Below are 27,857 nucleotides of genomic sequence, written 5' to 3' on the forward strand. Positions count from 1 at the left end.
AATGCCAATGTATGTGGCTTTAAAATTTGGGCAGTGAGGACATGTGATCCCCCATAACCTGGAATCACTGTGTGTCTGAAACCTTTTTGAATGAAAAACATGAGCTTGTAGCAAGCTAAGGTTCCAAGAGAGGTTACATATGTTTACCATCAAGTGTCACATGAACTTGTACAGACTGATGTTTCTGTTTTCGGGTAATTTCTTGTTTAAAATCTTGTTGCTTCTGTTTGTGTGTGTGTGTGTTGGGCTGGAGGCTTCATTAAAATGGTGTTTCCTCAAATTATGAAATAATGCTCATAAGTATTAATATCATCTGTTCTTGTCCAGCTTATTAAGAAAGTGTTGTAGAATTCTATTCAAACATATTCCCTTTTTTTGTTTCTGGGAAGGGATGATTTTCCTAGTTCAGTGCTAAATTAACAAGGATTCTGGTTGTATTAACTATTTAAAATATACTTCTACATTCTGACCTTTTTTGAGAAATTCAAAATTTAAAATAAAATTAGTGCGCATTATTATTTTGTAAACAAATTCTTTTATCTGTACTACATTAGCAGATGATGGAGCTCACAGGGAATATTTTGTATTTTTACCATTGATGTAGTAACTAATACATGGCATCATCGTTACTGTGTTTGGGTCTCATTTGCAGGGTAAGCCCGATTCCAATATTTGTGGATCAAAGCAGAAAGCTGCCACACCAGCTGCAGGTTCTGGAGAGCTCCCTTCAACAAGTTCAAACAAACCCACGAAGTGGAGCTGTGCCCTCTGTCAGGTCAGTGCTACTACTGCGAGAGGTCTATATGCACATCTTCAAGGTAAGAAGCACAAGGCCAAGGAAAAACTACTTAGAGATTTAAAGATGTTCATTATCTCCACTTCAAAAAAATCTACTGAGAGCAGAGATAGCGGTGGCCACGAAATGAAAACTAAAGTACAAAAGGAATCAGTTAAAGGTAATAAAACTGTTGTTGATTTAGACCAGAAAGTGAAGGGTGGTCTAGATGGGCATTCTCAACGTAAGAAGCGCAAGGCCAAGGTAGCAAGACTACTTAGAGGTAAGAAAATGTATGGTAACTTCACTTCTTCTGTGTCAAAAAAATCAACAGAAAGCAGAGGTGGTGCTGGCCAAAAAATGAAGACTAAAGCACAAGAGGAATCAGTTAAAGCTAACAAAACTGTTGTTGGTTTAAACCAGAAAGTAAAGGGTGGTCTAGATGGGCATCCTCGACGTAAGAAGCACAAGGCCAAGGTAGCAAGACTACTTAGAGATAAGAAAATGTGCAGTAACTCCACTTCTTCTATGTCAAAAAAATCAAAAGAAAGCAGAGGTGTTGGTGGCCAAAAAATGAAGACTAAAGTACAAGAGGAGTCAGTTAAAGCTAATAAAACTTTTGTTGGTTTAAACCAGAATGTGAAGGGTGGTCTAGATGAGCGTCCTCAAGGTAAGAAGCACAAGGCCAAGGTAGCAAGACTAAGAGATAGGAAAATGTGCAGTAACTCCACTTCTTCTACGTCAAAAAAATCTACAGAAAGCACAGGTGTTGCTGGCCAAAAAAGGAAGACTAAAGTACAAGAGGAATCAGTTAAAGCTACTGAAAGTGTTGTCGGTTTAAACCAGAATGTGAAGGGTGGTCTAGATGAGCGTCCTCAAGGTAAGAAGCACAAGGCCAAGGTAGCAAGACTACTTAGAGATAATAAAATGTGCTCTAACTCCACTTCTTCTACGTCCAAAAAATCTACGGAAAGCAGAGGTGGTGCTGGCCAAAAAATGAAGACTAAAGTACAAGAGGAATCAGCTAAAGCTACTAAAACTGTTGTCGGTTCAAACCAGAAAGTGAAGGGTGGTCTAGATGAGCATCTTCAAGGTAAGAAGCACAAGGCCAAGGAAGAAGAATTACTTGGAGCTCAGAAGTGGACAAAAAAATCTACAGAAAGCAGAGATATTGCCGGCCAAGAAATGAAGACTAAAGTGGAAGAGAAATCCGTTAAAGCTAATAAAACTGTTGTTGGTTCAGACCAGAAAGGGGAGGGTGGTCAAGCCCAGCAGGTTAAGCTTTATCCCAATCTTTGTGGATCAAAGCAGGAAGCTGCCACACTACCAGCAGATTCTGGAAAGCCCTGTTCAACGGGTTCAAAGAAACCCATGCATTGGAGTTGTGCCCTCTGTCAGGTCAGTTCTACTAGCAAGAGAAATCTAGATGAGCATCTTCGTGGCAAGAAGCACAAGGCCAAGGAAGAAGAACTGCTTGGAGATCAGAAGTGGAAAAAAAAATCTAGAGAAAGCAGAGATATTACTGGCCAAGAAATAAAGACTAAAGTAGAAGAGGAATCCGTTAAAGCTAATAAAACTGTTGTTGGTTCGGACCAGAAAGGAGAGGGTGGTCAAGCCCAGCAGGTTAAGCCCTATCCCAATCTTTGTGGATCAAATCAGGAAGCTGCCACGCTACCAGCAGATTCTGGAAAGCCCTGTTCAACGGGTTCAAAGAAACCCATGCATTGGAGTTGTGCCCTCTGTCGGGTCAGTTCTACTAGCAAGAGAGATCTAGATGAGCATCTTCGTGGTAAGAAGCACGAGGCCAAGGAAGAAGAACTGCTTGGAGGTCAGAAGTGGACAAAAAAATCTACAGAAAGCATAGATAGTGCTGGCCAAGAAATGAAGACTAAAGTAGAAGAGGAATCTGTTAAAGCTAACAAAACTGTTGTTGGTTCGGACCAGAAAGGAGAGGGTGGTCAAGCCCAGCAGGTTAAGCCCTATCCCAATCTTTGTGGATCAAAGCAGGAAGCTGCCACACTACCAGCAGATTCTGGAAAGCCCTGTTCAACGGGTTCAAAGAAACCCATGCATTGGAGTTGTGCCCTCTGTCAGGTCAGTTCTACTAGCAAGAGAGATCTAGATGAGCATCTTCGTGGTAAGAAGCACAAGGCCAAGGAAGAAGAACTACTTGGAGCTCAGAAGTGGACAAAAAAATCTACAGAAAGCAGAGATATTGCTGGCCAAGAAATGAAGACTAAAGTGGAAGAGAAATCCGTTAAAGCTAATAAAATTGTTGTTGGTTCGGACCAGAAAGGGGAGGGTGGTCAAGCCCAGCAGGTTAAGCCCTATCCCAATCTTTGTGGATCAAAGCAGGAAGCTACCACATTACCAGCAGATTCTGGAAAGCCCTGTTCAACGGGTTCAAAGAAACCCATGCATTGGAGTTGTGCCCTCTGTCAGGTCAGTTCTACTAGCAAGAGAAATCTAGATGAGCATCTTCGTGGTAAGAAGCACAAGGCCAAGGAAGAAGGACTAGAAAGGGAGAAGAAACACATGGCTCGGTCTAATGAATCTAAGAAAAATGATGAAGCCGTCTCCCTCACCACCAGCACAACAATTGTGACACCATTAGAGCCTACTGAGAAGGTTGAAGATGAAGATGTAGTGGCCAAAGAATCAAATGAAGAAACAGTGGACGGTGTTATTGAGAATGCTGAAGATGAAGAGGTGGTGGTCTATAGAGGAAGACAAAGTGGGCCTGACGCAGCAGACTCCTTGTTATGCTGAAGGTAAATCTGTAACTTTATTTTGCCCTTTCACTTCATTTTGAATGTCTTAAACCAGCTGCACCTCACTTTATCATTTGAAAACTCGGAAATCACAATAATAAATTAAGTTAATTCTTCCATCTCTTTGTATATGGATTTGAAGGAACCAATTGATGAAGCCTATAAATTCAAGCAACAATAGTGTAATGGGGATCATTCGCTGTTCTCTACTATCCAGTCTTGGTAAACAGCTCAAAAAATGAAGTGGAGATACTATTAGATCTACTCTCTATGAAAGTGCTTCAGACATGCATGTTTGTCACTACGATGCTGTCATAGTCTCATAGAGCTGATTCTTCACAATTCAGATATTCACTCATGAATTCTTTGAAATTTAGAGCTTTTCTCCATAGCTACCTCATTAGAAAACAAGTCATGACATAAGACTTATCGACTCAAAGCAGAATTTTCTAGATCAGGACCTAACATCAGTTTATCTTGTGCTGGCAGGTAGTTGATTGGATATCACTATCCCCAACTTGTGCAGAAGCTTCCTGACCTTTGTATGTCATCAGCAGTGGGTGCTGGATGTTTGATCAGATCGGCTAAATTATGAACTTATTGTGTATATTTGTGTCAATATGTACAAAGGAAGGGGGTAAAAAACTAATATATTAAATAACACGGCATAAAAAACCTCCTCCTAAACAAAATATGTATCTATTTTGTAAAATGAGTTAATAATTAGTATGAGAATTTACTCTTTCAACTCGTAGAGATACAACCTTAATATGCTGGTTAATTCAGCTCATTGAGAGCGAGACAATTAGACAAACATTATTTTTGTCAGAGAGAACTGCAAAAGTACTAGCTTTACCAGAGAGATTAATGTTGCCGTTTGCACTTTGCAGGAACATTTGTTTAGTTGCAACTCAATATTGGTTGCGAACGCAAGCATGAAAATGCTACCGTTGAAACAAGATAGATATCCTGCCTAATCATTTGATCTACCAGAGGTGAGAGGCGTGTGTCCAGCAAATCAATCAGCTTTATATTTGTATCCAATGATGAAGATGACAATGAGAGGAGCTCTCCTGCATGCTTTCCCACTAGTGCTTCTAGTGCCACTACCTTAAAGTTACAAACATCACATTTCTCTGTCACAACCATAGTGTAGGCAAGTTCTTTATTAGGGTTGGTAATAAACTCCGAATTCACCTCGAATCCGCAAAGATCCAGAAGATCCAGATCTGGAAAAATCTAAATCCACATGTTAAAAAATACGGATCCATATCTTAAAAATCAAGATCCGTGCGGATTGCATCCAGAAAATCAGATATCTGGATCCGCATTATTTTATAATTAAATTATTTATTTAATTAAATTTCAATTGAAAAATATATAAATTAAATTATTTATTTAAATGTATAAGCATAATTAACTCTCTAATCTTCATTAACTATGAAAAATATGTTTAAAAACTAATAATAACAATAATAATTAGAGAATATTATAATAAATCGATTTACCTTAATTTTTTTTTAATTTTTTATGTTTGATTCATGTTGTGAAGTTATTGTTTGTGAATTTATGGTGTTGTTATATGTTATTTATGTTGAATTGATGTTAAATTGTTGATTGTTAAATCGTAATTGAATTTTATTTAATATTATTATGTAAATTATTAAATTTAAAATTATATTTAAATTTATTATGCGGATCCGGATATCCGGAATATCTGTTTGTAATCCATGCGGATATTATCCGTATTCAGATCCGCAAATTTTTTTGCGGATCCGAATGTCAAAATTTTAATCTGGATCTGAATTTTACCATCCCCATTCTATATGAAAACAAAAGCATTTATTAGTAATGTTTTTTTAAGTAATAACAAGATCAATTTGTTTATATTTTTGAGCTTCCGCAACAACTTATGACAGAGAAACTTATCTTATTAGTTAGAGGGAAAATGATATATACAATTCTTAAATTCAGGAAAATGGTCAAAAACACCTCTAAGTTTTCAAAAAGGGGTATTAGAATTTCTTTTTTATTATAATACCTTTTACCTATATTATCCTAAAAAAATTAACTCTAATATTTCATAATAAACATAAATATAACATTAAAATAAACATAATAATATATACATTTTAATATTTGAAAAATATTTTAATATTTTACAATCTATAAGACATATTTTATTATATTAAAGTAAATTTGATAATAAATTGGAATCATAATATTAAAATAAATATATTAAAATTTAAATTATCTTCAATATTATGTAAAATAATAATTTTAACATTATTAGCATGTCAAATTTTTTTTAAATTGTAAAATGTATTTAATGCAAATATTTATTTAAAATCTCTACAATAAAATATACTATTAAAATAAATATAATAATTTACATATTTAAATTTATTAAAATATTTTAATATTTTAATATTGCCAGTCCACTGAATAGATTATATTCTTTATATAATATTTTATATTTGTATTAATTAAAAATTTTAAAGTCTATTTCATTGAGATAATAGAGATAAAGGGTATAATGGTTATAAAAGGGGGTCCTAGTATCTCTTTTTGAAAACTTGAGGTGTTGATGACTATTTTATCAAATTTTTGGGGTTTAGATGTTCTTTTTCGTTAGTTATAACGGATATCGAGAGTAGGGGCGGAGGGTGCTTATGACTAGAGTGAGCCATGTCGCCTATAGATTTTAAATTTTATTTTTTGAAATTTCAAGGAAATATTAGAAATTAGGTATAAAAATATGATTTGGCCCTAACACAATTAATTTGTAAACTTTATATATTGGATGAAACTGTAATTTTATGTTTTTCCAAATAAAGTCAAAGTGACCCAATTGTTGATCTTTATTTTGCTAATGATTTTTTTATTCCAACAAAATAGGAAACAACTTTTTAAAAGTTTGATATGAGCTTTGCTTTGTTTATTGCATTTTCATTTTATTTTTTTTTACTTGTAACAATAGCTGCAATTATCAATCAAAATTCCAAAATCAAATTACTATGGTTACAAGCAAAAATCTTAAGTTCCCTACAACTACACCACAGTTATAAATTTTTAAAAAAATCAAAAATCAATCATCTATTTATTTAAAGTTTTAACTTGGCCCCCCAAGATTTAGTCCAAGGTCCACCCCTGATTTAAAGTATTTAAAAATGCTATGAGAATTTCGTTTACCTGGCCCTGCTGTCCATCTTTATGATAAAAAAATTCTACAAAAACTTGGACAGTTGGTGGGGACGATGATCAAAATTGATGCGAATACAACATCCTCTATGCGAGAATGTTTTGCTCGAATTGCAGTGACCATCTCTTTGGCCAAGCCTTTAGTGTCTCAGTTTGAGTTGGATGGGAAGGTGCAGAAGGTGGAATATGAGGGGCTGCCAGTGATCTGTTTTATGTGTGGAAGGTATGGACACAGTAGCAATATTTGCAAGGCAGCCGATATAGCAAATGATGCTGAAAAGGCTTCCCAGCCTGCTATGCAGCGTCAGACAGCCCCCGCTCATCAGGATGGTGGCTGTCACGATGCTAGTACTATTGAACCTTTTGGCCCCTGGATGATTGCTACGAGAAAAGGAAGAAAAACTAATAATGGCAAGGAGAATAGCAGTGAGCCAAATCGAAATCGTGAGCCTTTTGGGGCTAACACTACAAGGTTCCACATTCTAGCTCAGGTCCCAGAGGAGCGTGAGGAGCCTGCCCCTGCAATGTTTCCAGACATCCCTTCCACTTCACGACAACCAACCTTGCCTATTCTAAATCCTACTTTTGCCGCCTATAAAGAGACCATAATAAGGACCTCAACAAGAAGCAAGCTTCATAATAAGGCTGCTGGTACAAAAACTCAGAATCGGAGACCACCAACCCCAATGAATCCAATCCAAAACCCTTTCCCGTCGAGCGCTCTAAATATGAGAGAGAAGGAGGTGAACTTCCTATCCCATGCAAACCCTAATTCTAACCCTTTTGTTACTTCACCGACAGCACCTAGTAACCACCAAGTCTCCCATCTTGCTACCACTTTAGACCTAACGAGGCATACTGTGGTCTTTTGCTCGCCACAAACCTCGCCCCCGGGGATTGTAAGAGATGAGGGCATGGAGTATAGAACTCGGCAAGAACCGGACCCTTAGCATATGGATGACCCGCCAGATGTTCATACCACACCATGTGTAAATGAAGTTGCGACTGCCCAAACACAACCAGTACAGCCCTTGAGTAGTGTTGAAGCGGCTGGAATGTCTAATGATGAAGACTCGATGGTCCAAGAAACGCTTATGGCGTCGATGGATGATATTAATGGTCAGCAATACTAAGGTTTCTGTCATCTTTTAATGTTATTTGTTAAGATGTCAATAAGCATAATGTACTGGAACGTTCAAGGGGCGGCCTCGTCTAATTTTCGCCGTGCTTTTAGGAATATTGTTAACAATTATAAGCCTTCGTTGGTAGTTTTGATTAGGGATGGCAGTTTTTTCCGGACCCGGACGAACCCGGACAATCCGGTCCGGGTTTAACCCGTATCGGAGTACGATAAAATCCAGATCCGAAATTATTTTTCTGAACCCGGATATATCCGGGTCCGGATGCGGGTTTGAGTTAACCCGTATATCTGGAACCCGGACCCGGATATATTATTTTTATTATTTTTTATTATATTTAATATAAATAGTAACATTAGAAAAACACACACACAACACACAACACACAACACACAAGTGCCCTAATTTCACTCGTATATCGCAGCCACCGTAGCCCAAAATCAGAGCCAACCATTTTCTTTCTCTTCAAATCGTCTCCTCATCAACTCAAATCATTGTTCTTCGCTACCGTCACAGCTCTTTTCATCATCATCATCATCGTTAGTTGCCGTATTTCAAGGGAAGACGAACCTTCATCAGCTTGTGGAGAAAACAGCACTGATACGGAAATTGAACTGATTTGCAAAATTGCCAGCAAAACTACTCAGACTGGGAAAGAAATGAAAGAGTTATACTTTCTTCCTCACGTGTTGTTTTATGTGTTTCTCCTGCTGGAAAACTTTTCCTACTTCAAAAGCTTTTGCAATTACTCATTTTTCTGACTTTTTTTTTCTTTTTGGATGGCTTTTTTCTGACTTCGAATAAGTATGTGATTGACCAACATGATGGATTTTTAATTTTATGAGTCTTTATATCACGTTAATCCTTAAATTTTCTGGTTCATGTGATGGGATAAAACTTTTTTTTTTCTTTTTCAGACTGCTCTTATTGATCCAGGTTCAAAACCCAGAATTCAGAAACCCGGATTTTTCGGGTTTAACCCGGACCGGACCCGGATGCAAGAAAACCGGGTTAACATCCGCGTCCGGTGTAATGAAAACGGTATCCGGGTCCAGAATCGGGAAGGCCAAACCCGGACCCGGACCCGGCTTTTGCCATCCCTAGTTTTGATAGAACCTCGCATCAATGGGAGTAAAGTCGATGAGTTCATTAAAAAAAGTGGGTTTGACAATTCACATCGTGTGGAGCCAGTGGGGTTCTCTAGAGGAATTTGGCTGCTTTAGCAGAATGTTATAGAGGTGGAGGTGTTGATAAACCATCGGCAATTTATTCACTTTCGGATTAGCATGAATAAGGGTTTTGTGTCTTGGACAACGGCTGTTTACGATAGCCCAAATCCAATGCTACGAAGACAGCTGTGGAAGCATCTAGATAACCTTGCTCTTTCAATTCAAGGACCTTGGCTGATTGGTGGGGATTTGAATTCGATATTGTACGCTTCTGAAAAACAGGGGGGAGCTACAGGGCAGTCAGGAGTTTGTGGCTTGTTCCGGCAGTGGTTTGATGGTAATCAACTTTTCAACTTAAAGTTCAAAGGCCCACGGTTTACTTGGTCTCGTGGATTTCTTTTCAAAAGATTAGATAGAGCTCTTTGCAATAATGAGTGGCTATTAAAGTTTGCGGATAACTCAGTTCTCCATCTTCCGAAGGTTGCTTCAGATCATCGACCGGTGCTAGTTCGGTTTGAGAGAGCTGAATGTCGACAGCAAGGTAATAGGCCCTTTCGGTTCTTGGCTTCTTGGCTAACTCATGATCATTTTAATAATTTTGTTAAGCAGACGTGGGACCCTAAATCTTACTATAGCGACGCTGCATCTCTTTTTGTCAAGAAGGTTCAAGTTTGGAATCGAGAGGTTTTTGGGAATATTTTTCAGCGGAAACGTCGATTAATGGCTCGGGTTATCGGGATTCAAGCAGCCTTGGAGAATTATAGTTCGAGAGGGTTAATGCGCCTAGAGGCCAATTTGCGGAAAGAATTGGAGATGGTGATGGGGCATGAGGATATTTTTTTGTGGCAAAAATCAAGAAACGACTGGATTATGCATGGGGACAGAAATACCAGGTTCTTTCACCAAAAAACTATTGTTCGCAGGAGGCGAAATAGAATTAAAGCCATCCAGGATAATTCGGGTAATTGGTTGTACAATGAGGAAGAAATCCGAAATTGCAGTGGGGTATTTCTCTTCATTATTCACAAGTGAGGCTGAAAGTTCTCAAGTTTACCATGTTCTGAATTATTTCTCGGTTTGGATGCTCATGATACCGACTGTGTCACCAACCCTGTTTTGGAAATAGAAATCAAGAATGTTGTCTTTAGTATGAAACCGCTAAAGGCCCCAGGTATGGATGGTTTGCATGTTATTTTTTATCAATCTCAATGGCCAGTTGTTGGGCCTTCTTTATGTAAGTTTATCGGTGACATTTTTAATTCTGGCAAGCTTCCTCAAGAGGTTAATACTACCCTGTTGGTATTGACCCCTAAAGTGGAGCATCCTACTAATTTAAAAATGTTCAGACCTATCAGCCTATGTACAGTCGCTTATAAAACAGTGACTAAAATAATAGCTAACCGCCTGCAAGCTGTGCTGCCTAAAATTATAGGACCCTATTAGACAAGTGTTGTTCCTGGCCGTCATATTATAGACAATATTGTTGTTGCTCAGGAAGTGGTACATACTATGCAACGAAAAACTGGTAAGAGAGGGCTTATGGTTATCAAGGTGGATCTTGAGAAGGCGTATGATCGACTTAATTGGTCTTTTATCTTTGATACTCTCAAGCTAACTGGAATTTCGATTCATTTATCTAGGATCATCATGGAATGTATAACTACAGCTAAAATGAGTGTTCTGTGGAACAGAGAGATTACTGAGGAATTTTCTCCGGGGCGAGGAATCCGACAGGGCGATCCCCTGTCTCCCTATATTTTTGTTCTCTGCATTGAGCGTTTGAGCCATGGTATTTCCCAAGCAATAATGGAGGGCAGTTGGAAACCAATCTGTTTGACCAAACAGGGAACTCCACTAACCCATCTTTTTTGCTGACGATTTACTTTTATTTGCAGAAGCCTCGATTGATCAAGCCTATATCATTGACACAGTTTTGGAGAATTATTGTCTGAAATCCGAAGCTAAGGTGAATAAGTCAAAAACCAAAGTTTTTTTCTCTAAAAATGTGCTAGCTAGAGATGCCCAGCTTATTGGTGATGCCTTGGGGTTTTCGGCTACGAAGGATTTGGGTTGTTATCTTGGAATGCCTTTAATTCATTCTCGGGTGAACAAAGCCACTTACCAATCAATTCTAGATAAGGTGGACATGCGGCTTACTGGTTGGAATGCGGCTTATTTAACCTTTGCTGGAAGAGTTACTTCGGCTCGTTTATCCTTCATGCTTTGAGAGACTGCCATTGTATTAAACGAGATTGGTTTAGTCTTGTTCCAGAGGGTGAGCATTCCTCCTTTTTTCACGATAATTTACATAAATTGATAATGGTTAACCTCCAGAATAAGAGAAGGTTCATGAACCAGATCCCTTGGGAGTGTGTTTTCGGTGTGGCTGTTTGGAGATTATGGTTCTGGAGAAACCATTTCATGGTAGAAGGGAAGTTGGTGGATAACTCAACAATTAATATGGATATTATGGCTAGAGCAAATGAAATTCATAGAGTGAATAAGTCTCACATGAGTCAGCAACCGAGGAGAAAAGAGATGTTTATCGACTGGCAACCTCCCCCATGGCCTTGGTGCAAATTAAATATGGATGGATCTTGTAGAAATTTTGGGGAAGCAGGGGCTGTTGGGTGTTATTCGTGATTCTGTTGGGCACTGGATTTCTGGATTTTGTATGAATATTGGGGAGTGCTCGGTGCTTATGGCTGAGCTATGGGGTCTTTACCAAGGCTTAGTCCTAGTGTGGGATGCTGGTATAAAATGCCTTTTGGTGGAAGTGGACAGTCTTTGTGTTTCACAGATGATCTCTAAGCAGGTGGTCGTGCCTAATGCTTTCTATGCTATAGTGGTTGCTGTCCGGGATCTTTTAACCAGAAATTGGCAAATTTCTATCACACACATCTTTCGTGAAGCGAACTCAGCTGCGGATTTCATGGCTAACCAGGTTCATTCAGTTCCTCATGGATTGCATCTATTTACAAGCCCGCCTGTGGGTATTTATTCAATTATGCTGCAAGACATGTTTGGGGTTACTCAACCCCGTTTTGTTCGAATTTAGCTCGTTCTTTTGCACCCCTTTTAATAAAAAAAAATGCTATGAGAATGAAAACGATTTCGCCTGCCTGAAGCTGAAGGATTTAATTCATTGCATCACTATTTACAGTGCAGATTGTGTTGCTGATACATCAAGAAAACCTAGGATCAAGGGTCCTGATTTATTCTCTCACTTCATTACAATTTTTTTTCGTATGTAACAAAATCATAGCCGTTATCTACAATTATTCTATATCTTTCTAGGTTTCTCTCATGTGTTAACTTTTCACCGTAGCCCTCTGATTAAAACCTTAACTTGATAATCAAATCTGGAGCTGCTGCCGATGTATTGTACAATATTAAAAAATTAACAAGTTCTTTGTCAGGCATTTTATCAAACACATGAATGTATCCTCAAACACCTTTTAACTTAACTAACAATATAGCAAAGACAAATGATGAGACCGAACAATTGACAAATCAACCATGGTGCAAACAAGTTCTGTAGGAAAAAAAATTGAGTAATGTTAAATAATAATGAATAATAATATTTTTAATCAATTATAAGTATTGACATGATTATTTATTTAACATCAAACATATATAAAAACGTATTTACGGTCAGCTAAGCTACGCTAAAAAAGGGCGGGTTTAGTTTCATCTAAGGTATCACTTATATTAAATCATTAGAGAGAAATTAGCTTAATTAATTACCTGCCAACCCCAGCCATTTAATGTTTCATCAGAAAAAAATTCACCAAGAATATGGCAAGATTTTTTTCCCTCTTGAAGCTACGATTCCTGAGAATATCCAGGCGAGGGTATCTGTGCCTTGTGAAGCTCCATCTATACCATTACAAACTTGATTTACTGGATATTTCAGAGGCATATCATATTGAGCTGCTACAGTTTACATGTTTTCTAAATAATTCTTCAATTTCGAAACATTCTTCGAAGGCCAGTCGAAATTTTAAGTTCATTCAATAGATAAAACTCCACAGGAAAGTTCTTCTCCAGTATAGATATCTGCATGTTACAAAATCCTGAATCTAAATACTGTTGTCCGAATTTTACAAGACATAAATTAGAATCAGAAATAACGTTTGCACTAAAACCCGTACACGAATGAGTAAATCTCAACTGAACGAGAATTCATTAGTTGGAATATAAAATAATTTGTATTATAATTGATGTGACAAATGACATCACGCTCACGCAAGCGCAATTTTATTAATTAATATAAAGTAACGTACTTCCTCTCTAGGATCATATAACAACGATAATTGGAGACGTTTTAGCAGATAATATGCAAGAGAATCTCTCCATAATCTGCCAAAGCTTTAGTGCATCTTCACTTGATACGAATGGCACCGATTTTCCGTAAAAACGATGCTGAACAAAAAAATTAATGATCAAATTAGAACAAATATTTCACCAATAAAGTCACATTTACCCTTCAACATTGTGTTTTTTTCTGCTACTATTTTAACAATATATATAAAATTTGGTATCAAACCTTTTGTCAAGGATCCCAATAATAGAAATAAATTTTAAAAAGATGGAAGCGTCAATTCTTCGTAATTAATATGCAAAGCAAAACATAAATCACAAAGGTATTTCTACTCACCTCTATATAAACTTGTAAAGCGTCAAATCGATGAGCATTATCAGAAAGCCATCCAATGCCGTCAAGGTCATCATCAAGACTACTCTCTTCACCAAGATAAGCCAAAATTGGCGCCGCCGCCACTACCCCAGTGCTTGAAGTTCAACACATATCTCGGCGGAAATGTTAAATAACTTTCTGGATTATAATTAAAGTGATCGAGTGTTTGATCATAACAGAAAGTTTTAAGATCGCTCTTTGGTTCTGAAGAAGCTAAATGTTCGCTAGGGTTTTGAAAAATATTGATTCCACGAAGAACACCAAACTTCGGGATGTACTTCAATGGTGTAGGGGAAGCAAATTTTGTGTGAAGAAGAATATGTTGGGAAAATATGCTCTTTAAAAGCATATGTGTTTATTTAATTGTAATAAACAATTTTTCTGATTAATAAAATAAATGAAGTATTTTATTCAAATATCTTAATTGTATTAATATTTTGATTAAAGTCCATTTAATCATATTATATATATTTATGTGATCACCATGTGGATTCACAGAAGATATAAATACAAGTTATCTTATGATTAAATAAATTTAGCTCGCAGTTGATAAATAAAGTTGAGCACTTTATTTAGGTACAGACTGTAATGAATTCATTGAATGATTTGTCTTAATCATGTATGAATTTATTGATGCAGTACGACTACATTGAACAGGATCACATATGAGATTTAATTAACTTTGTAATAACTGTCAGACTTATTAAATCTCATAGGCATTGATTTTACTGTAATTTTAATCTTGAGTTAATTATGATTTCATGATTGTAATTGTTATTCCATTTGAGTTACCAATAGGCACGACACATACTTTTAGTTAAGATTATTCGGTATCTTGGTGTGAGCAATTATGAGTATTGAAGTTATAAATTAACAATATAGAATTTGTACAACATATCTCTTGATGGGTTTTCGGCACTTGATCATATAATTATCTAGCCAGAGTGTGTCAACATATTTAGTATGTTGAAAATGATCATTAAAGAAAACTATTTAGTATTAAAGAACAAGATGTAATTAAATTGAGTGGACAATTGAGATATTGATTTAATTAACAATGTGATACAAAAGATTGTGTAATAAAGAAATCAATGTGGCATGGGTCGAATTATTATTTGAGTACACTATTCTAGATAGCATATAATTATGGAGGTCAATTCCAATCTTTTAGTGGAGTATATTTGAAATTAAATAATTGGACTAGTTTAATTACATGCCTAATTATTGTAGCTACTATTGTTTGTTCCCAAATGATCTCCGAGTTAGCTTATTTAATTGACTGCACTACTTCTGGATTAATAAGCAAGATAACTAACTATTTGGGTCAGAAGCCTAAATATATCATTTAGTGGGAGACTCTATTTAATTTGCTTGTGTGTAAGGGGCTTTATGTTCTTTTACAAGATGTGCCCCCTATAGAAAAAACAAGTAAGGTGACTTTTGATTTTTATTATTTGGAGCCTAAGGTTTTCACTAAAGGGAGATATATAAAAAGAACTTATTTTGTCTAAAGAATATGAGAGACATTATACAGATCAAGAGAAAAAGAATTTTTATCTCTAATTTTGAGAGAAAATTTTCTCATGCTAGCTGCTTTTAGTAATAATAAAGGCCCCCACACGTCAAGTGCAGATCAAATTTCAGTCATAACTTAGAAAATCATTGGTGACGGATCGTGATCTAATAACCGTGGTAGTGACGGATCGTAGTCTAACAGACGTGGTGGTGACAGATCGTGATCTGGGAGCCTAGATTAACTCAACGAAAAATCCAAATCGAATTTTCAAGGTACGATTTTTAGGTTACGAATTCTTATATATTATATGAAATCGATCTTAAAAAATTTTATAAAAATTTAAAAAACTGATTTTTCTCCAAAAGAATAAACAAAAGCCATGCAAGGCACTGGACTTTGATTTTAAGGGCTTTCATGTCATAGTTTTATTTTGACGGTTAGTGAGAGTGAGAGAAGTGAGTAGAATGTTTGTGTGGTAAATATAAATAGAATATTTGAGATTCTGTTCAAAATTCCTTCAAAATCGATGTGTCTGTTAAAACATTCTAGATTTGTTAATTGTTATTATCTTAATATAATCATGTATTTGTACTGTGTTTTTAAGATATCCTAATTTGATCGATTGTAACTAATTATTGAGCTTTGATGTGTTATAAGTATGTACATGCGTAGTGGATGAACTTTTCTTACCTTCAGGGTGTATTTGGCATCCCTTATAATGTTGCATGAAGAGTTTGTATTGTATTATATTAAATCATGCTTAGGCTTTATTAAGTATTTTATTACACCAAACTATAACATGGCAACACCCGCATACACTAACCTATAGGGCGGATTGGGTTTATGCGGTTTCTTACCATCTAACAAAATAAAAACAAACAAGAAAAATAAAATTGAAGAATGCTTCATCACTGCCGATCTCTCAACTACAAAAACTCTCAAAATCGATCTGTCCACCAACAAAAACGGCCGGCCAGCTTTGCTCCATCGCCACCACGCTAGCTTACTTTGCCGCAAGACACCTCAACTCCACCACCATCGTGTCGCATGAAGCACAGCTCCACCACCACTGTGCCATCCGACATCACAGCCCGTCAACTATTGCACTACGCGATCTGCCTTCGTCACCACTGCACGACACCAGCTGATTGTGACTTACTAACTGAACGGCAGGAAATGTTGTCACCAAAGAGACGAGCCATTCCTCTTCAGGTTCAACGTTCGAGACTTTCTAGCTTTGCAATCAGTTTCTGTCTGTTTCCTGGGAAATTTAAGCTTAACCCACTATTCTAATCTTGAATGCCCTGTGATTGAAGTAATTACAGTGTTAGATTTTTAAATGATTCCAACTTTGTCATCCTCGTCAGCTTAAGCTTCAATAGCAATACTAATTTGATTAAACACTAATTGAACTGTCAGATTTAATCTCTCTTCTTCTTCTTCTTCTTGTTCTTCTTTTTTTTTTTAAGTTTGGCTGTAATCGAATTTCGTAGCAATTTCTTTGTGTTAACTGACAAAAGCATTTTGGGATGGAGGCTTTGAGTCTATCGGGGTTATGGATTTGGTGTCATCGGAAGCATGGGAAACAGGAAGGCTGAAGAAGTGCATTTGATTGGATGTTTCTGGAACCCTTTTTTGAGTAATACTAGAACCTAGTTTAAACAATCTATACGCACTTTGCTGTTTCATGTGACTTGTACCCAAAAATTCCAAGAATTTGAATTATGTTCCAATTTTGACTACTGTTCTTGGCTTGGGAAACAATAGTACAACAACACTCCTTGTGATTTTTTTGCAAGTTTGTCTTGCTTTCCTGAGTCCCTCCAAACTGGTTTCCGGAGAATTGTTCTCAATTAACTTAAACTTTGTTAATCCGCAAGTTAGAATGTCAGTAATGACTAGCCCATTAGCTACTCGTGTAGACTATGTAAATATTTGCATATATAGATTTGCGTCGTCATGCATGCAAAAATGCAATTGTGGATTGGGTCCATTTATACACATCAAATGTTGAAATTTAACAGTTATTTTTGAGAAAAACATTCTAGAATAGCCCAATTCTCTGACTTTACTGGAATTAATGTTTGGTTCTGCAACAGACCTTGTGGTACTTCCAGACCGAGGTCTTTTGTTAAAACATCAGTGATTTCAATAAATCAAACTCTGAACAATTTTGCAAGTTCAGCTTAGGCACTACCAAAGTTTTTTCAAATATTTTCATTTGCCGGCTATACTTGAATTATAAAACATATGTGAAGTTTTAGTATAGAGGCACAGGGCTTTGACATTTTAAAATTTGATGGGAAATCTCAAAAGATTAAAGAAAAAAAACAAAAAATAAAAGACTATACATTTGCATTTACTGGACTGCAATCTTAAGAACAACATTTCCTTTGGTTGCTGGCAGATGACCACACCACTGCGCGACACCAGTGCTTCTTCTCCTAGATTATGTTTTCTTTTGGATCCAATAAAGTTGAAGCTGTCTAGAGAGATAGAGAGAGAGAGAAGAGCTTCTTTGAAGAGGGTATCGAGTAAGGGAGAAGGAGGTGAAATGAGGCAATATAAAAATGGAAAGCAAAAGCACCAGACCTAGAACAAAGCCTCTCCAAACGCGCCCACTAAAATTATTGCTTGGAAACGGTCACTGGAGTGTGGAAATGAGAGGCGTGCCTATGAGAAAGTTGTGAGCTGTCTTTGAACTTTGGACTGAGAAGAAAAAGGAAGTGAATTTCTCCTTCAGTGCATCTGATTTTAATACTACTTTTGTTTTTGTTTTCTCTTTTTTTAAAAATAAAAAATCAATGAATTGTGTATAATTTCATTTTACATAGCTAGCCGGCCACTTTCTAAAAAATGTACAATCACCGTTCGTAAGGCAAGAACATTCACTCTATTCCTCAAAAATGTACAACTACCATTCATAAGGCAAGAAAATTCACTCTCTTTATTTAATCCACACAATTTATCCAACGTTAATAGAATAGAATGAAGTTTTGATGTTTCTGCTTTTGCTTTAAAGGATTAATTCCTCTGATGATCAATTAAGGCGTTGCAGTGCCCGTACAAAATTGACGAACTAATGATGATACTACAGGGGAACAACATTAATTCTTAAGTTCCTTGCCTCAATGGACAAAAAAAAATCTTTGTTGTTTTGGGGAATTCTTTTGAGCGTTTTAAAAAACTGAATTTGTAGCTGATTTCCTATCAATTGAGATAAGCACAATTAAGTTTAACTGTATATGTATAATGTTGATCTGGTTCACGATCTTGGACTTTATTAAAGTCAAAGAAAGTTATTAAACCGCATCTGACAGCTTTCCCAAACTTTTACAAAGTCTAAGATCCTAGATTTGAACACACATGTAAAATATTTAGTTAATTTATCTCATAAGATGTCTGCATGAAATAAATTGGGGTTTTGATAAAGCCATAAAATGTTGAATCCATACTTTATTTTGTACTAATTTATGTACTTAAAATTTTTCGTCTAAAGTTATACCATATTGTTTGAACAAAAAAGGGTCCAACTATAATGCAGCGGTGGTTTCATACCCATTTTTTTTTTGTCTTTTTGTGATCCCATCATTGGATCCAATCCAAGAGTTGCAAAGGCTATTCCAACAGCTTGGATGTTATTATTTGGTTATTAACGATGTGGTCTCTTATGTTTATTAAAAGAATACGAAAAGATTAAGTTTCAAAATTTTGACACATTGATCCGTTAAAATATTTTATTATCAAAGGTAATTTAGTAAATAAACATATTTATATATTAAAAATATGGATAGATTATTTTAACTTGCTAAAATACTCTCCACTTCCATTTACTTAAAATACCAATTAGATTTTTAATAAATTTTGACAATATTAAAATGAAAAATAAATAAATAATAAATAAATGTCTGGATAGTCATTTAAATTCATTATAGAGTTTATAAATAATATTTTCAAAATAATAAATTTCCATATTTAAATTTGAGATTATGTAAAATTACTTATACTTTATCACACGTATGAAGCTAATAATTAATTATATTTTCAAAATAATCAATTATTTGTTTAATATGAAAACAAATACATTGTATAATATTGATTCTATTACTTAAATTTAAAATTATAAAGAATGAAACTTAAATTTAAAATTGGTTGAGAAGGAGAAAGAGAGAATAAATTTTTTAGAAATTTGAAATAATTATATTTTAATTGGGTTTATTACATAAAATTATTAAAACTTATAGTTTTTATTATTTACAGAAAACAATATGAATTGTTGAAGAAAATGCCAAATAAATTTTTTAGAATTTTGAAATTATTAATTTTAACTGGGGCTTATTGTATAAATTTTTAAAACTTATAGTTTTTATTATTTACAAAAAACTACAGATACTGCTAATGAAAATACCAAAATGGTGTTTGGTACAATGGGGGTAAGATAGTTTTGCCCATCAAAAAGGATCCCTTTAAATAGAGCTATTTCAACATTCAAGCATTATTTATTTTCCTTTTTTATAATAAAATAAAAGAGAGAGAGAGAGAGAAAGAAGAATTTAATCCTTATCCCTTTTTAGAGTGATTTCCATAGCAAATAATTTCAAGCACTATAAAATCACACTGGCTATAAATATACATTCAAATTCAATTAATTTATATATGATTGATATATTCCTATACTTTTCTTTAGATTTATAAGTAGCATTTTAGTGTTTGAATTAAATGAATCAATGTAATTGAATTATTATACGACGGTTCCGGAATAAGAGAGAAATTTCAATCACGGACATAATATAAGATCGAGAATTATTGATTAGGTTAATAATCCATAGTAAAATTTTTTGACAAGTTTACATAAAATACTACTGAGATTTCTTGACCATGCAACCGACTTTGAGTCGTGTCATTAACACGTTAACATTACCTCCTTACATGTACAGTGATTGATGACCTAGTTAGAAATAATAATCCTATCTTTTGACTAATTGAATTCCACCTTGAGCTACAGAATGATCCACTGTAAGATCTTTGGCACGTCAAGTCTATCTAGGAAATAGGAATTAAACTAGTTGGTCTAATTATATTGGGTTTAATGAAGATCTGGAAGCATACAAGGAGTTATTTAGGAAGTAAACTAATGGAGACCTGCCAGCTTGGATTGCAGAGATCAAGTATAATGGACAAGGCTGATTTGTGAAGATTGCATGCTAATTAGTATTGCATGCAAATCATAATTTGCATGCTTGCTTGCAGTCTAAGAATTGGTAACTTGATCGCTATTGTTTGAGGGAAAAATAGAAAAGGCAATAGAGCGCCATGTGTCAACCAATGGAATAATTCCTGCACAATTTGAGGTACCCCGCACAAATAGAGGTACCCCACACAAATAGAGGTATCCCACACAATTAGAGGTACCCCATGTAAATAGAGGTATCTCATATAAATAGAGGTACCCCACACAAATAGAGGTACCCCGTACAATTAGAGGTATCCCACGTAACTCGAGGTACCTCCAAAAATATTCGCCATGAGAAACGTCTCCGCCTCCTAAAAAATATTATTCGATTTTGTCAGAATTAAGAATAAAAAATGACGCCCTAAAAGGAGGGACAGCTGCCTGCGACCTCTGCCAAAAGTGAAGGACACTGTCCCAAGGACAGTGGTCCCCAACCGCCTACCCGACAGCTAATGCAGAGGTACCCTGGACCACTCTCCAGCGCGCGCCACGTTTCCAAAGAATGAGATACGCCGCGAACATGCAGATAACGGCCCAAAAAAATTATAAAGAGGTAAAAGGACGTTAGCCAAAAAAGGGTACGCCACGTGGCAGCTGAGGTACTCCATATATAAAGGCGCCTAGGTTTCATTCTCCATCATGCTCTCATTCGCCCAAAAAAACACTCACACTCGAAAAAATAGGTTTTCTTCAACCTTAAACTCTAATTTACAGAGGACTAGCCAGCTCTCTTTACCATAAAAGCTTGAGTTTGCTAACTTGAGCGTCAGAGTGTGAACGCCGGGGTACCCCGACTTCACCTCTAACCTCTATTTCACTGTTTTGCAGGCGTGAAGCTCATTTTGAGGGACACCTCTCTTGTTTGTGACCTTCTACCATTGTTACCACTCTCTCTCCCCTTCTCACCTCCCCCGGATTTCAGATACACCGCCCTACACACAATAAACTAGTGAGGTACCCCATCTCCCCCAAAAATATAAATTCATTGTTTAAGATAGATTTTGGATTTTCCTACCCCAAAATCAGTTGAAAACAATTGGCGCCGTCTGTGGGGACACGCACAAAAAGCCTCATCCACGGTTACCAAACTAGTTGTTGTGTGTACTCTAATACATGGCACCCGACGTACCTCCCGAAGGTTTAATGGGGGATCCTACAAGGATGAGAGATGATAGCAGCAGTGAGGGTAGTGATCCCGCAAGAAGGGTAGCCCGCATCAGCAAGGGCAAGGGTATCAAGCAATCGACGGGTGTTCGCCAAGAAGAAGAACCTATTTCGCACAAGCGTTTTGAGGATCTTGCCCATGCAATACTTAGGGCGGTCGGATCTCAGGCACCCGAAAGTTCACTTTCACCAGTGATGCTAGAAGCTCCACCACCTCAAACGAACGACCAAGCTATGGTCAGAAGAGGGGTACCCGAGGCCAGCAAGCCAAAGCCTAGGCCATCGGGTACCTGTTCTAAGTTTCAAACCGTGGGCTCCCGCGATGAGCGTTCCACCGCCTCTTGCAATTCCCGTAGCAGCTAGGGTACGAGGCGTGCAAAGCGTACCCACGAGGATCTCCGTGATAAGTTAAACGCCAAAAGGGCTTCTCAAATAGCCGCGACATCATCGGGTACACCGAGGATACCCCTCGAACTTGTGGAAAAAATGGAGAACCTGGAAGCCCAAGTGAAGCTCCTCTCCGAGAAACAAAACATCACAGCTGCTCCAATGCCAATGACCTACCAATCGCCATTCACTATGGAGATTCGGACAGCAGCTCTCCCCGAGGCGTTCGCCATGCCTCAGATACCCCAATACTCGGGTACCACTGACCCCTCGGAGCATGCTGAGTTATACCGCGACCAAATGCTTATCAAGGGTGTAGATGAGAGCGCCATGTGTAGAATGTTTACACACACACTCACGGGCCCCGCAGAGTCATGGTTTCGCTCTTTGAAAGCGGGTAGCATATCTTCCCTACACCAATTGTTATCCGAATTTACTAAAGAGTTTTCCTACGCTTCCACTCAAGATAGGGTAGCCTCCAAACTTGCCTTTATCAAGCAACCTTTATCAAGCAAGGGGAAGCCAAGCCTTTGGCGGAGTATGTAAGTCGTTTCCACCAAGAGGTGCTGCGAACCGGAGCATTTGGAAACCAATACACATTGACCCATTTTGAGAAAACTTTACGGTTGGGCAAGTTATGGCGTTCTTTTCAAAAGAAGCACCCACTTTCATATGGGGAAGCCCGTTCCCGGGCGTTGCAGCAAGTGGAGATGGACGAAAAATGCCAATTGAAGCGCCAAGAAGATAAGGCCGATGTTACTAAGAACAAGGAGAAGCCTAAGATGGTGGAGGCCCCAATACCGCGGGTACCCCGAGCACGAAGCCCTCCACTGGCTGCCCTACAGGGACGAGGGTATAAGCCTCAGGGTACCTCAAGGGTACCCCAACCTCCAAGATTTCCACCACTGGATCAGCGAGAGCCACCACCGAGGCCTCGGTACGAATCTTACCACCCACTGAATCAATCCCCAGAGTAGATCTTCTACCATATTCGGGATAGCAGCCTCCTCCGTCCTCCTAAGCCAATGAAGAAATACCTCAACATGAAGCGTAGCCTGAAGTATTGCGAGTTTCATGAGGACTTTGGTCACAGCACAGCCAAGTGCTTCACTTTGCGAGAGGAAATTGAATCTTTGATTCTCAGCGGGTACCTCAAAGAATTTGTTGCTGGCATAAGAGAAACTCAGAAATCTACGGAACAGGATAAAGGCAAGCGGGTAGCTGATGGCAGTCCTGAACGAGAGGTACCCCCTGGACATAAGAAAGGCGTGTATGTCCGAATGATCATAAGCGGACCGACTTTAGCGGGCCAATCTAGGAGGGCTATCAAAGGCTATGGTAGATCGTTGTCGATAACCACCAATATTGGCAGAGAAGTCAACCTTAATGAATAGGGTACACCGAAGGTACCCCACCATCCCCCGCCTACCCTTTTTACAGAAAAAGATGCGGAGGGCATCTCGTACCCCCACGACGATGCCTTCATAATTACGTTGAAGGTTGTCACTAGTAAGGTAGCAAGAACTCTCGTAGATACCGGCAGCTCCGTTGACATCATTTTCAAAAGCGCCTTGGATCAACTATTGATTGAGTCGCCAAAGATCACCCCCTATGCTACGCCTCTTATTGGGTTCGCCGGAGATATAGTTATACCAAAATGCATCATTACGCTGCCCGTGACACTTGGTAAGGTACCTCACCGTGTTGTTCATATGATTGATTTTTTTATTGTAAATCGCCCGGGTGCCTACAATATTATATTGGGTAGGCCGTTTTTAGTAGCAACTAAAGCGGTGGTATCCATGCACTACCTCGCCATGAAAGTCCCGGCCGCTCAAGAAGTGATCACCATTAAAGGGGACTAGCAATCGGCTCGTGGATGTTACTCCGTGGCCTCCAAAGTCACTTATCAAATAGCTTCTGATTCGCCAATGAAGGGGTACCCCAGTGGCAGCCAGCTCACACCTTCCCCCTCAAAGCGAGCACTTGCTAGACAACAGAGAGTAGTACTCAAAAAATCTCCTCAGGTAGCCCACCCACGAAAACAGTTGGAGCCTTCACCAAGGGCGGTAGAAGCCGTTACGGGGAATAGCTCGAGGGTACCCCACGAGGACCAGGAGGAGCCCAAATGTGAAGTTAAGGCACCTTTGGATCCCCGAATATTGAAAGATAAAAAGCGAGGTACGCCAGTTGAAGACCTTATTTCAGTCTCGATTTGCGCCACAGACCCAACAAAGACCGTGAAAGTAGGCTCCAATCTTTCGAAGGAACAAATAGAGAGGCTCATAACCTTCCTACGCGAGCACCACGACGTATTTGCCTGGTCCCACTCGGATATGCCAGGTATCCCACCTTCTCTCTTTTGTCATAAACTCAATGTCAGCCCGCATTATAAACCGATCAAACAAAAGCATCGTACCTTCAACCAAGAAAGGTACGATGCAATTGAACAAGAGCCAGACCGCCTATTCGCAGCGAGGTTTATCCGGGAAGCAGTGTACCCCGATTGGATATCCAACGTTGTTCTTGTCAAGAAATCAAATGGAAAGTGGCGTATGTGCGTAGACTTCACCGATTTGAACAAGTCCTGCCCCAAGGATAACTTCTCGCTTCCCCGGGTGGACTAGCTGGTTGATGCAACAGCGGGGCATGAGATGTTTAGCTTTATGGACGCCTTCTCCGATTACAACCAAATCCCAATGTATGAACCCGATCAAGAAAAAACGGCCTTCATCACCAACCGTGGGTTATACTATTATAAGGTTATGTTGTTTGGTTTGAAGAATGTTGGGGCTACCTATCAGTGGCTAGTGAACAAAATTTTCAAATCGGTGCATGCGGGGGAATACCTGGGGCACCTCAGAGATACCTTTACCGTTTTGAGAAGACACCAGATGCGGCTTAACCCTGAAAAATGTGCATTCGGGGTCACTTTGGGAAAGTTTATCGGGTTCATGGTACAACAACAGGGGATTGAAGCTAACCCCGATAAAATTCGGGCAGTTCTTGACATGAAATCGCCAAGCACCATCAAGAAGGTTCAAAGCTTGGTAGGCCGAGTAGCTACCCTGAGCCGCTTTATCTCCAAGGCTACCGATCGGTGTAAGCCTTTTTTCAAAGTTTTTAAGACCGGTAAAAAGTTCCGATGGACACCTGATTGCGAAGAGGCTTTCCAAGAACTGAAGGGGTACCTCGTGAATGCTCTACTACTTGCCAAACTTGAGCCGGGAGAGGTGTTTCTGTTGTATCTCGCCGTATCCGAGCACGCCACCAGCTCTGTGTTACTCCAAGAGGATGATAATGGGGTACAACGACCTATTTACTACACTAGTAAGGTTATGGTTGATGCCGAAAAGAGGTACCCCACCTCTGAGAAGATCATTTTGGCATTGGTCGTCTCCGCACGGAAGCTCAGACTATATTTTCAGGCTCACACCATTGCAGTCGTCACCAACCTTCCCCTCCGGCAAATCCTCCAGAAGTTAGACATGTCTGGAAGGCTTCTCCGATAGTCCCTCGAATTAAGCGATTTCGACATTATCTTCAAGCCTCGTTCGGCGATTAAAGCCCAGGACATCGCTGATTTCATCGCGGAATTCGCCAATGACTCAAGTGGTAAAGGTGATTTGAGATACCTGTTAGATACCCCACCCACCGATGAAGAGGAGCAGGTCTGGAAAATATATGTGGATGGTTCCTCTAACTCACACAGAAGTGGCGCGGGAGTTATTATAATCGACCCGAACAAAGTGAAAATATGCTACGCCCTACAATTCGGATTCAAGGCCTCAAACAACGAAGCCGAGTACGAGGCAATCATAGCGGGGTTGAGGATGTCGAAGGCTTTGGGAGCAAACATGGTACACGTAAAGAGTGACTCACAGTTGGTGGTAAGCCGGATTACCGCACAATATCAAGCGAAAGAGGAAAACATGAAGGGGTACCTCGGAAAAACCAGAGAGTTGATGTCCTAATTTTGCGAGGTTAAGGTGGAAAGGGTACCCCAACTGGAGAACAGCGAAGCCGACACCTTGGCAAAAATGGCATCCCTTGGGGTAGCTCAGTCATTTGGCCCCATCACAACAGAATACATACCTGAACCTAGTGTTGGTCTCCCAGAGTCATTGGAAGTAGGATCACTGTCCAACAAGGTGCTTTGGATGGAGCCTATCATAAGGTACCTCAAGGACGGAGACCTCCCCTCAGATAAAAGTGAAGCAAGAAGACTAAAGTACAAAGCCGTTCAGTACTGCCTGATCCAGGATACCCTATACAGAAGAGGGTTCACTCTTCTTTACCTTAAATGCTTGGGAAGCGACGATACCGAGTATCTCATGAGGGAGATACATGAGGGGATTTGTGGCAATCACTATGGAGCACAATCACTGGCGCAAAAAGCTCTCCGTCAGGGGTACTATTGGCCAACCATGTGGGAAGATGCCAAGAATATGGTACGAAGTTGTGACAAATGCCAAAGGTTCGCTAGGGTACCCCATCTACCCCTAGAGAAGCTAACAATTATATCTTCCCCTTGGCCCTTCGCTATGTGGGGAGTGGACCTCATTGGCCCGTTACCTACCGGGAGGGGGCAAGCAAAATATGCAATCGTGGCGGTAGATTATTTCACAAAGTGGGCGGAAGCGGAGCCGCTAACAAGCATCACAGAAAGGAAAACCACAGAATTCATTTGGAAGAACCTCATTTGCAGATTTGGGATCCCCTATGCAATTGTCAGTGATAACGACAAGCAATTCGATAATGAAAAATTTCTAAGCTTTTGTTCGGAGCTCGGATAGACAACCGATTTGCTACACCTACCCATCCACAATCTAATGGGCAAGTCAAAGCGGTTAACAAGATTATTAAAGGTATCCTGAAGAAGAAGCTAGAAGAAAGAAAGGGAGCATGGGTAGACGAGCTACCTAGGGTACTGTGGGCGTACCGGACTACTCAAAACACCTCCACCAGGGAGACCCCGTTTTCCCTCGCATTCGATGTTGACGCAGTGATTCCAGCAGAAATCGGGGTACCCTCTCACAGAGTTGAATACTTTGATGAGGCCGAGAACACCTCATTGGTTGCTTCAGACCTTGATTTGGTGGCTAAAAAAAGGGCAAGAGCAGAATTGAGGACAGCCATATATCAGCATCACATTTTGGGTCTATATGAAAAAAGAGTACGCCATCGATCCTTCAAGAAAGGAGACTTGGTCTTGAGAAGGGTAACTCAGAACACTAAGGTACCCTGCGAAGGTGCTTTTGGGGCAAATTGGGAAGGACCTTACCGCATCGACAAACACGTTGGGTCAGGTGCATACAGGCTACTCCACATGGATGAGACAATCGTGAGGCACCCTTGGAATGCTGCAATGCACGGAAATATTTCTCCTTTATTTTTCGTCACTTCGATCTTAGAATGCGGATTATGTTCATTTATCGCCATTAATATACCCTTGCATCTGGTTATATGCAATTCTCACCATATGCTTGTCAATTATGATTAACCTATCACAAGACCAATCAGGGTACCTGATATGCCTAGATCGTGACGATCTATGTAAAACCAAGATGGGCAACGAAGTGAACATCCCAGGGGTAGTCTTTCTGCGGAAGCATGGCAAAACTACCTAGACAAAGAGAGGGAGGGTCAAAAAGGACCCGAGGGTGAAGAAAAACCGGCATACCCTAGCGACACAAGGTTCGGCTTAGGTGTGAGAACACCCACACCTCTGTCCTCGTACTTTTGCAAAGTATGGGGTAAGCTATTCAAAAAATTCGAAGAGAACTTCGAAAGAATAAGAAAG

General features: G+C 38.8%; 3 protein-coding genes and 1 long non-coding RNA gene across 30 annotated transcripts in view; 3 read left to right on the plus strand and 1 right to left on the minus strand.

Annotated features, from left to right (window-relative positions):
• The window catches only part of LOC127901768 (uncharacterized), a 28,228-nt gene extending 28,024 nt beyond the window's left edge, over positions 1–204 (minus strand). The window contains exon 1 of the long non-coding RNA XR_008054041.1: positions 59–204. This is a non-coding gene — a long non-coding RNA (uncharacterized LOC127901768). The remainder of the gene's footprint in view (positions 1–58) is intronic.
• The window catches only part of LOC102612797 (uncharacterized), a 91,261-nt gene that overhangs the window by 44,369 nt on the left and 19,035 nt on the right, over positions 1–27,857 (plus strand). For 7 of the 27 annotated variants that reach the window (XM_052439366.1, XM_052439371.1, XM_052439363.1 and 4 more), the window contains 2 exons: positions 653–3,546; positions 4,036–4,294. In XM_052439366.1, the coding sequence (XP_052295326.1) occupies positions 653–3,544 (2,892 nt within the window). In that variant the 3' untranslated portion in view covers positions 3,545–3,546; positions 4,036–4,294. Of the gene's footprint in view, positions 1–652; positions 3,547–3,688; positions 3,769–4,035; positions 4,295–4,436; positions 4,630–27,857 lie in introns of those variants that run through there. The other 20 variants (XM_052439359.1, XM_052439360.1, XM_052439372.1 and 17 more) reach the window with 13 other exon arrangements.
• On the plus strand, positions 9,173–11,282 carry LOC127901822 (uncharacterized). Its single transcript, XM_052439823.1, has 3 exons — positions 9,173–10,060; positions 10,550–10,844; positions 10,951–11,282. Exons 1-3 carry the CDS (start codon positions 9,173–9,175, stop codon positions 11,280–11,282), a joined length of 1,515 nt encoding a protein of 504 aa, XP_052295783.1.
• LOC127901823 (uncharacterized) lies at positions 24,721–27,557 on the plus strand. Its single transcript, XM_052439824.1, has 4 exons — positions 24,721–25,500; positions 25,603–25,944; positions 26,044–26,505; positions 26,829–27,557. The coding sequence occupies exons 1-4, from the start codon at positions 24,721–24,723 to the stop codon at positions 27,555–27,557; spliced, it is 2,313 nt and encodes a 770-aa protein (XP_052295784.1).

The sequence above is a fragment of the Citrus sinensis genome, chromosome 4, assembly GCF_022201045.2.
Source record: "Citrus sinensis cultivar Valencia sweet orange chromosome 4, DVS_A1.0, whole genome shotgun sequence".
Lineage (NCBI taxonomy): Eukaryota > Viridiplantae > Streptophyta > Magnoliopsida > Sapindales > Rutaceae > Citrus > Citrus sinensis.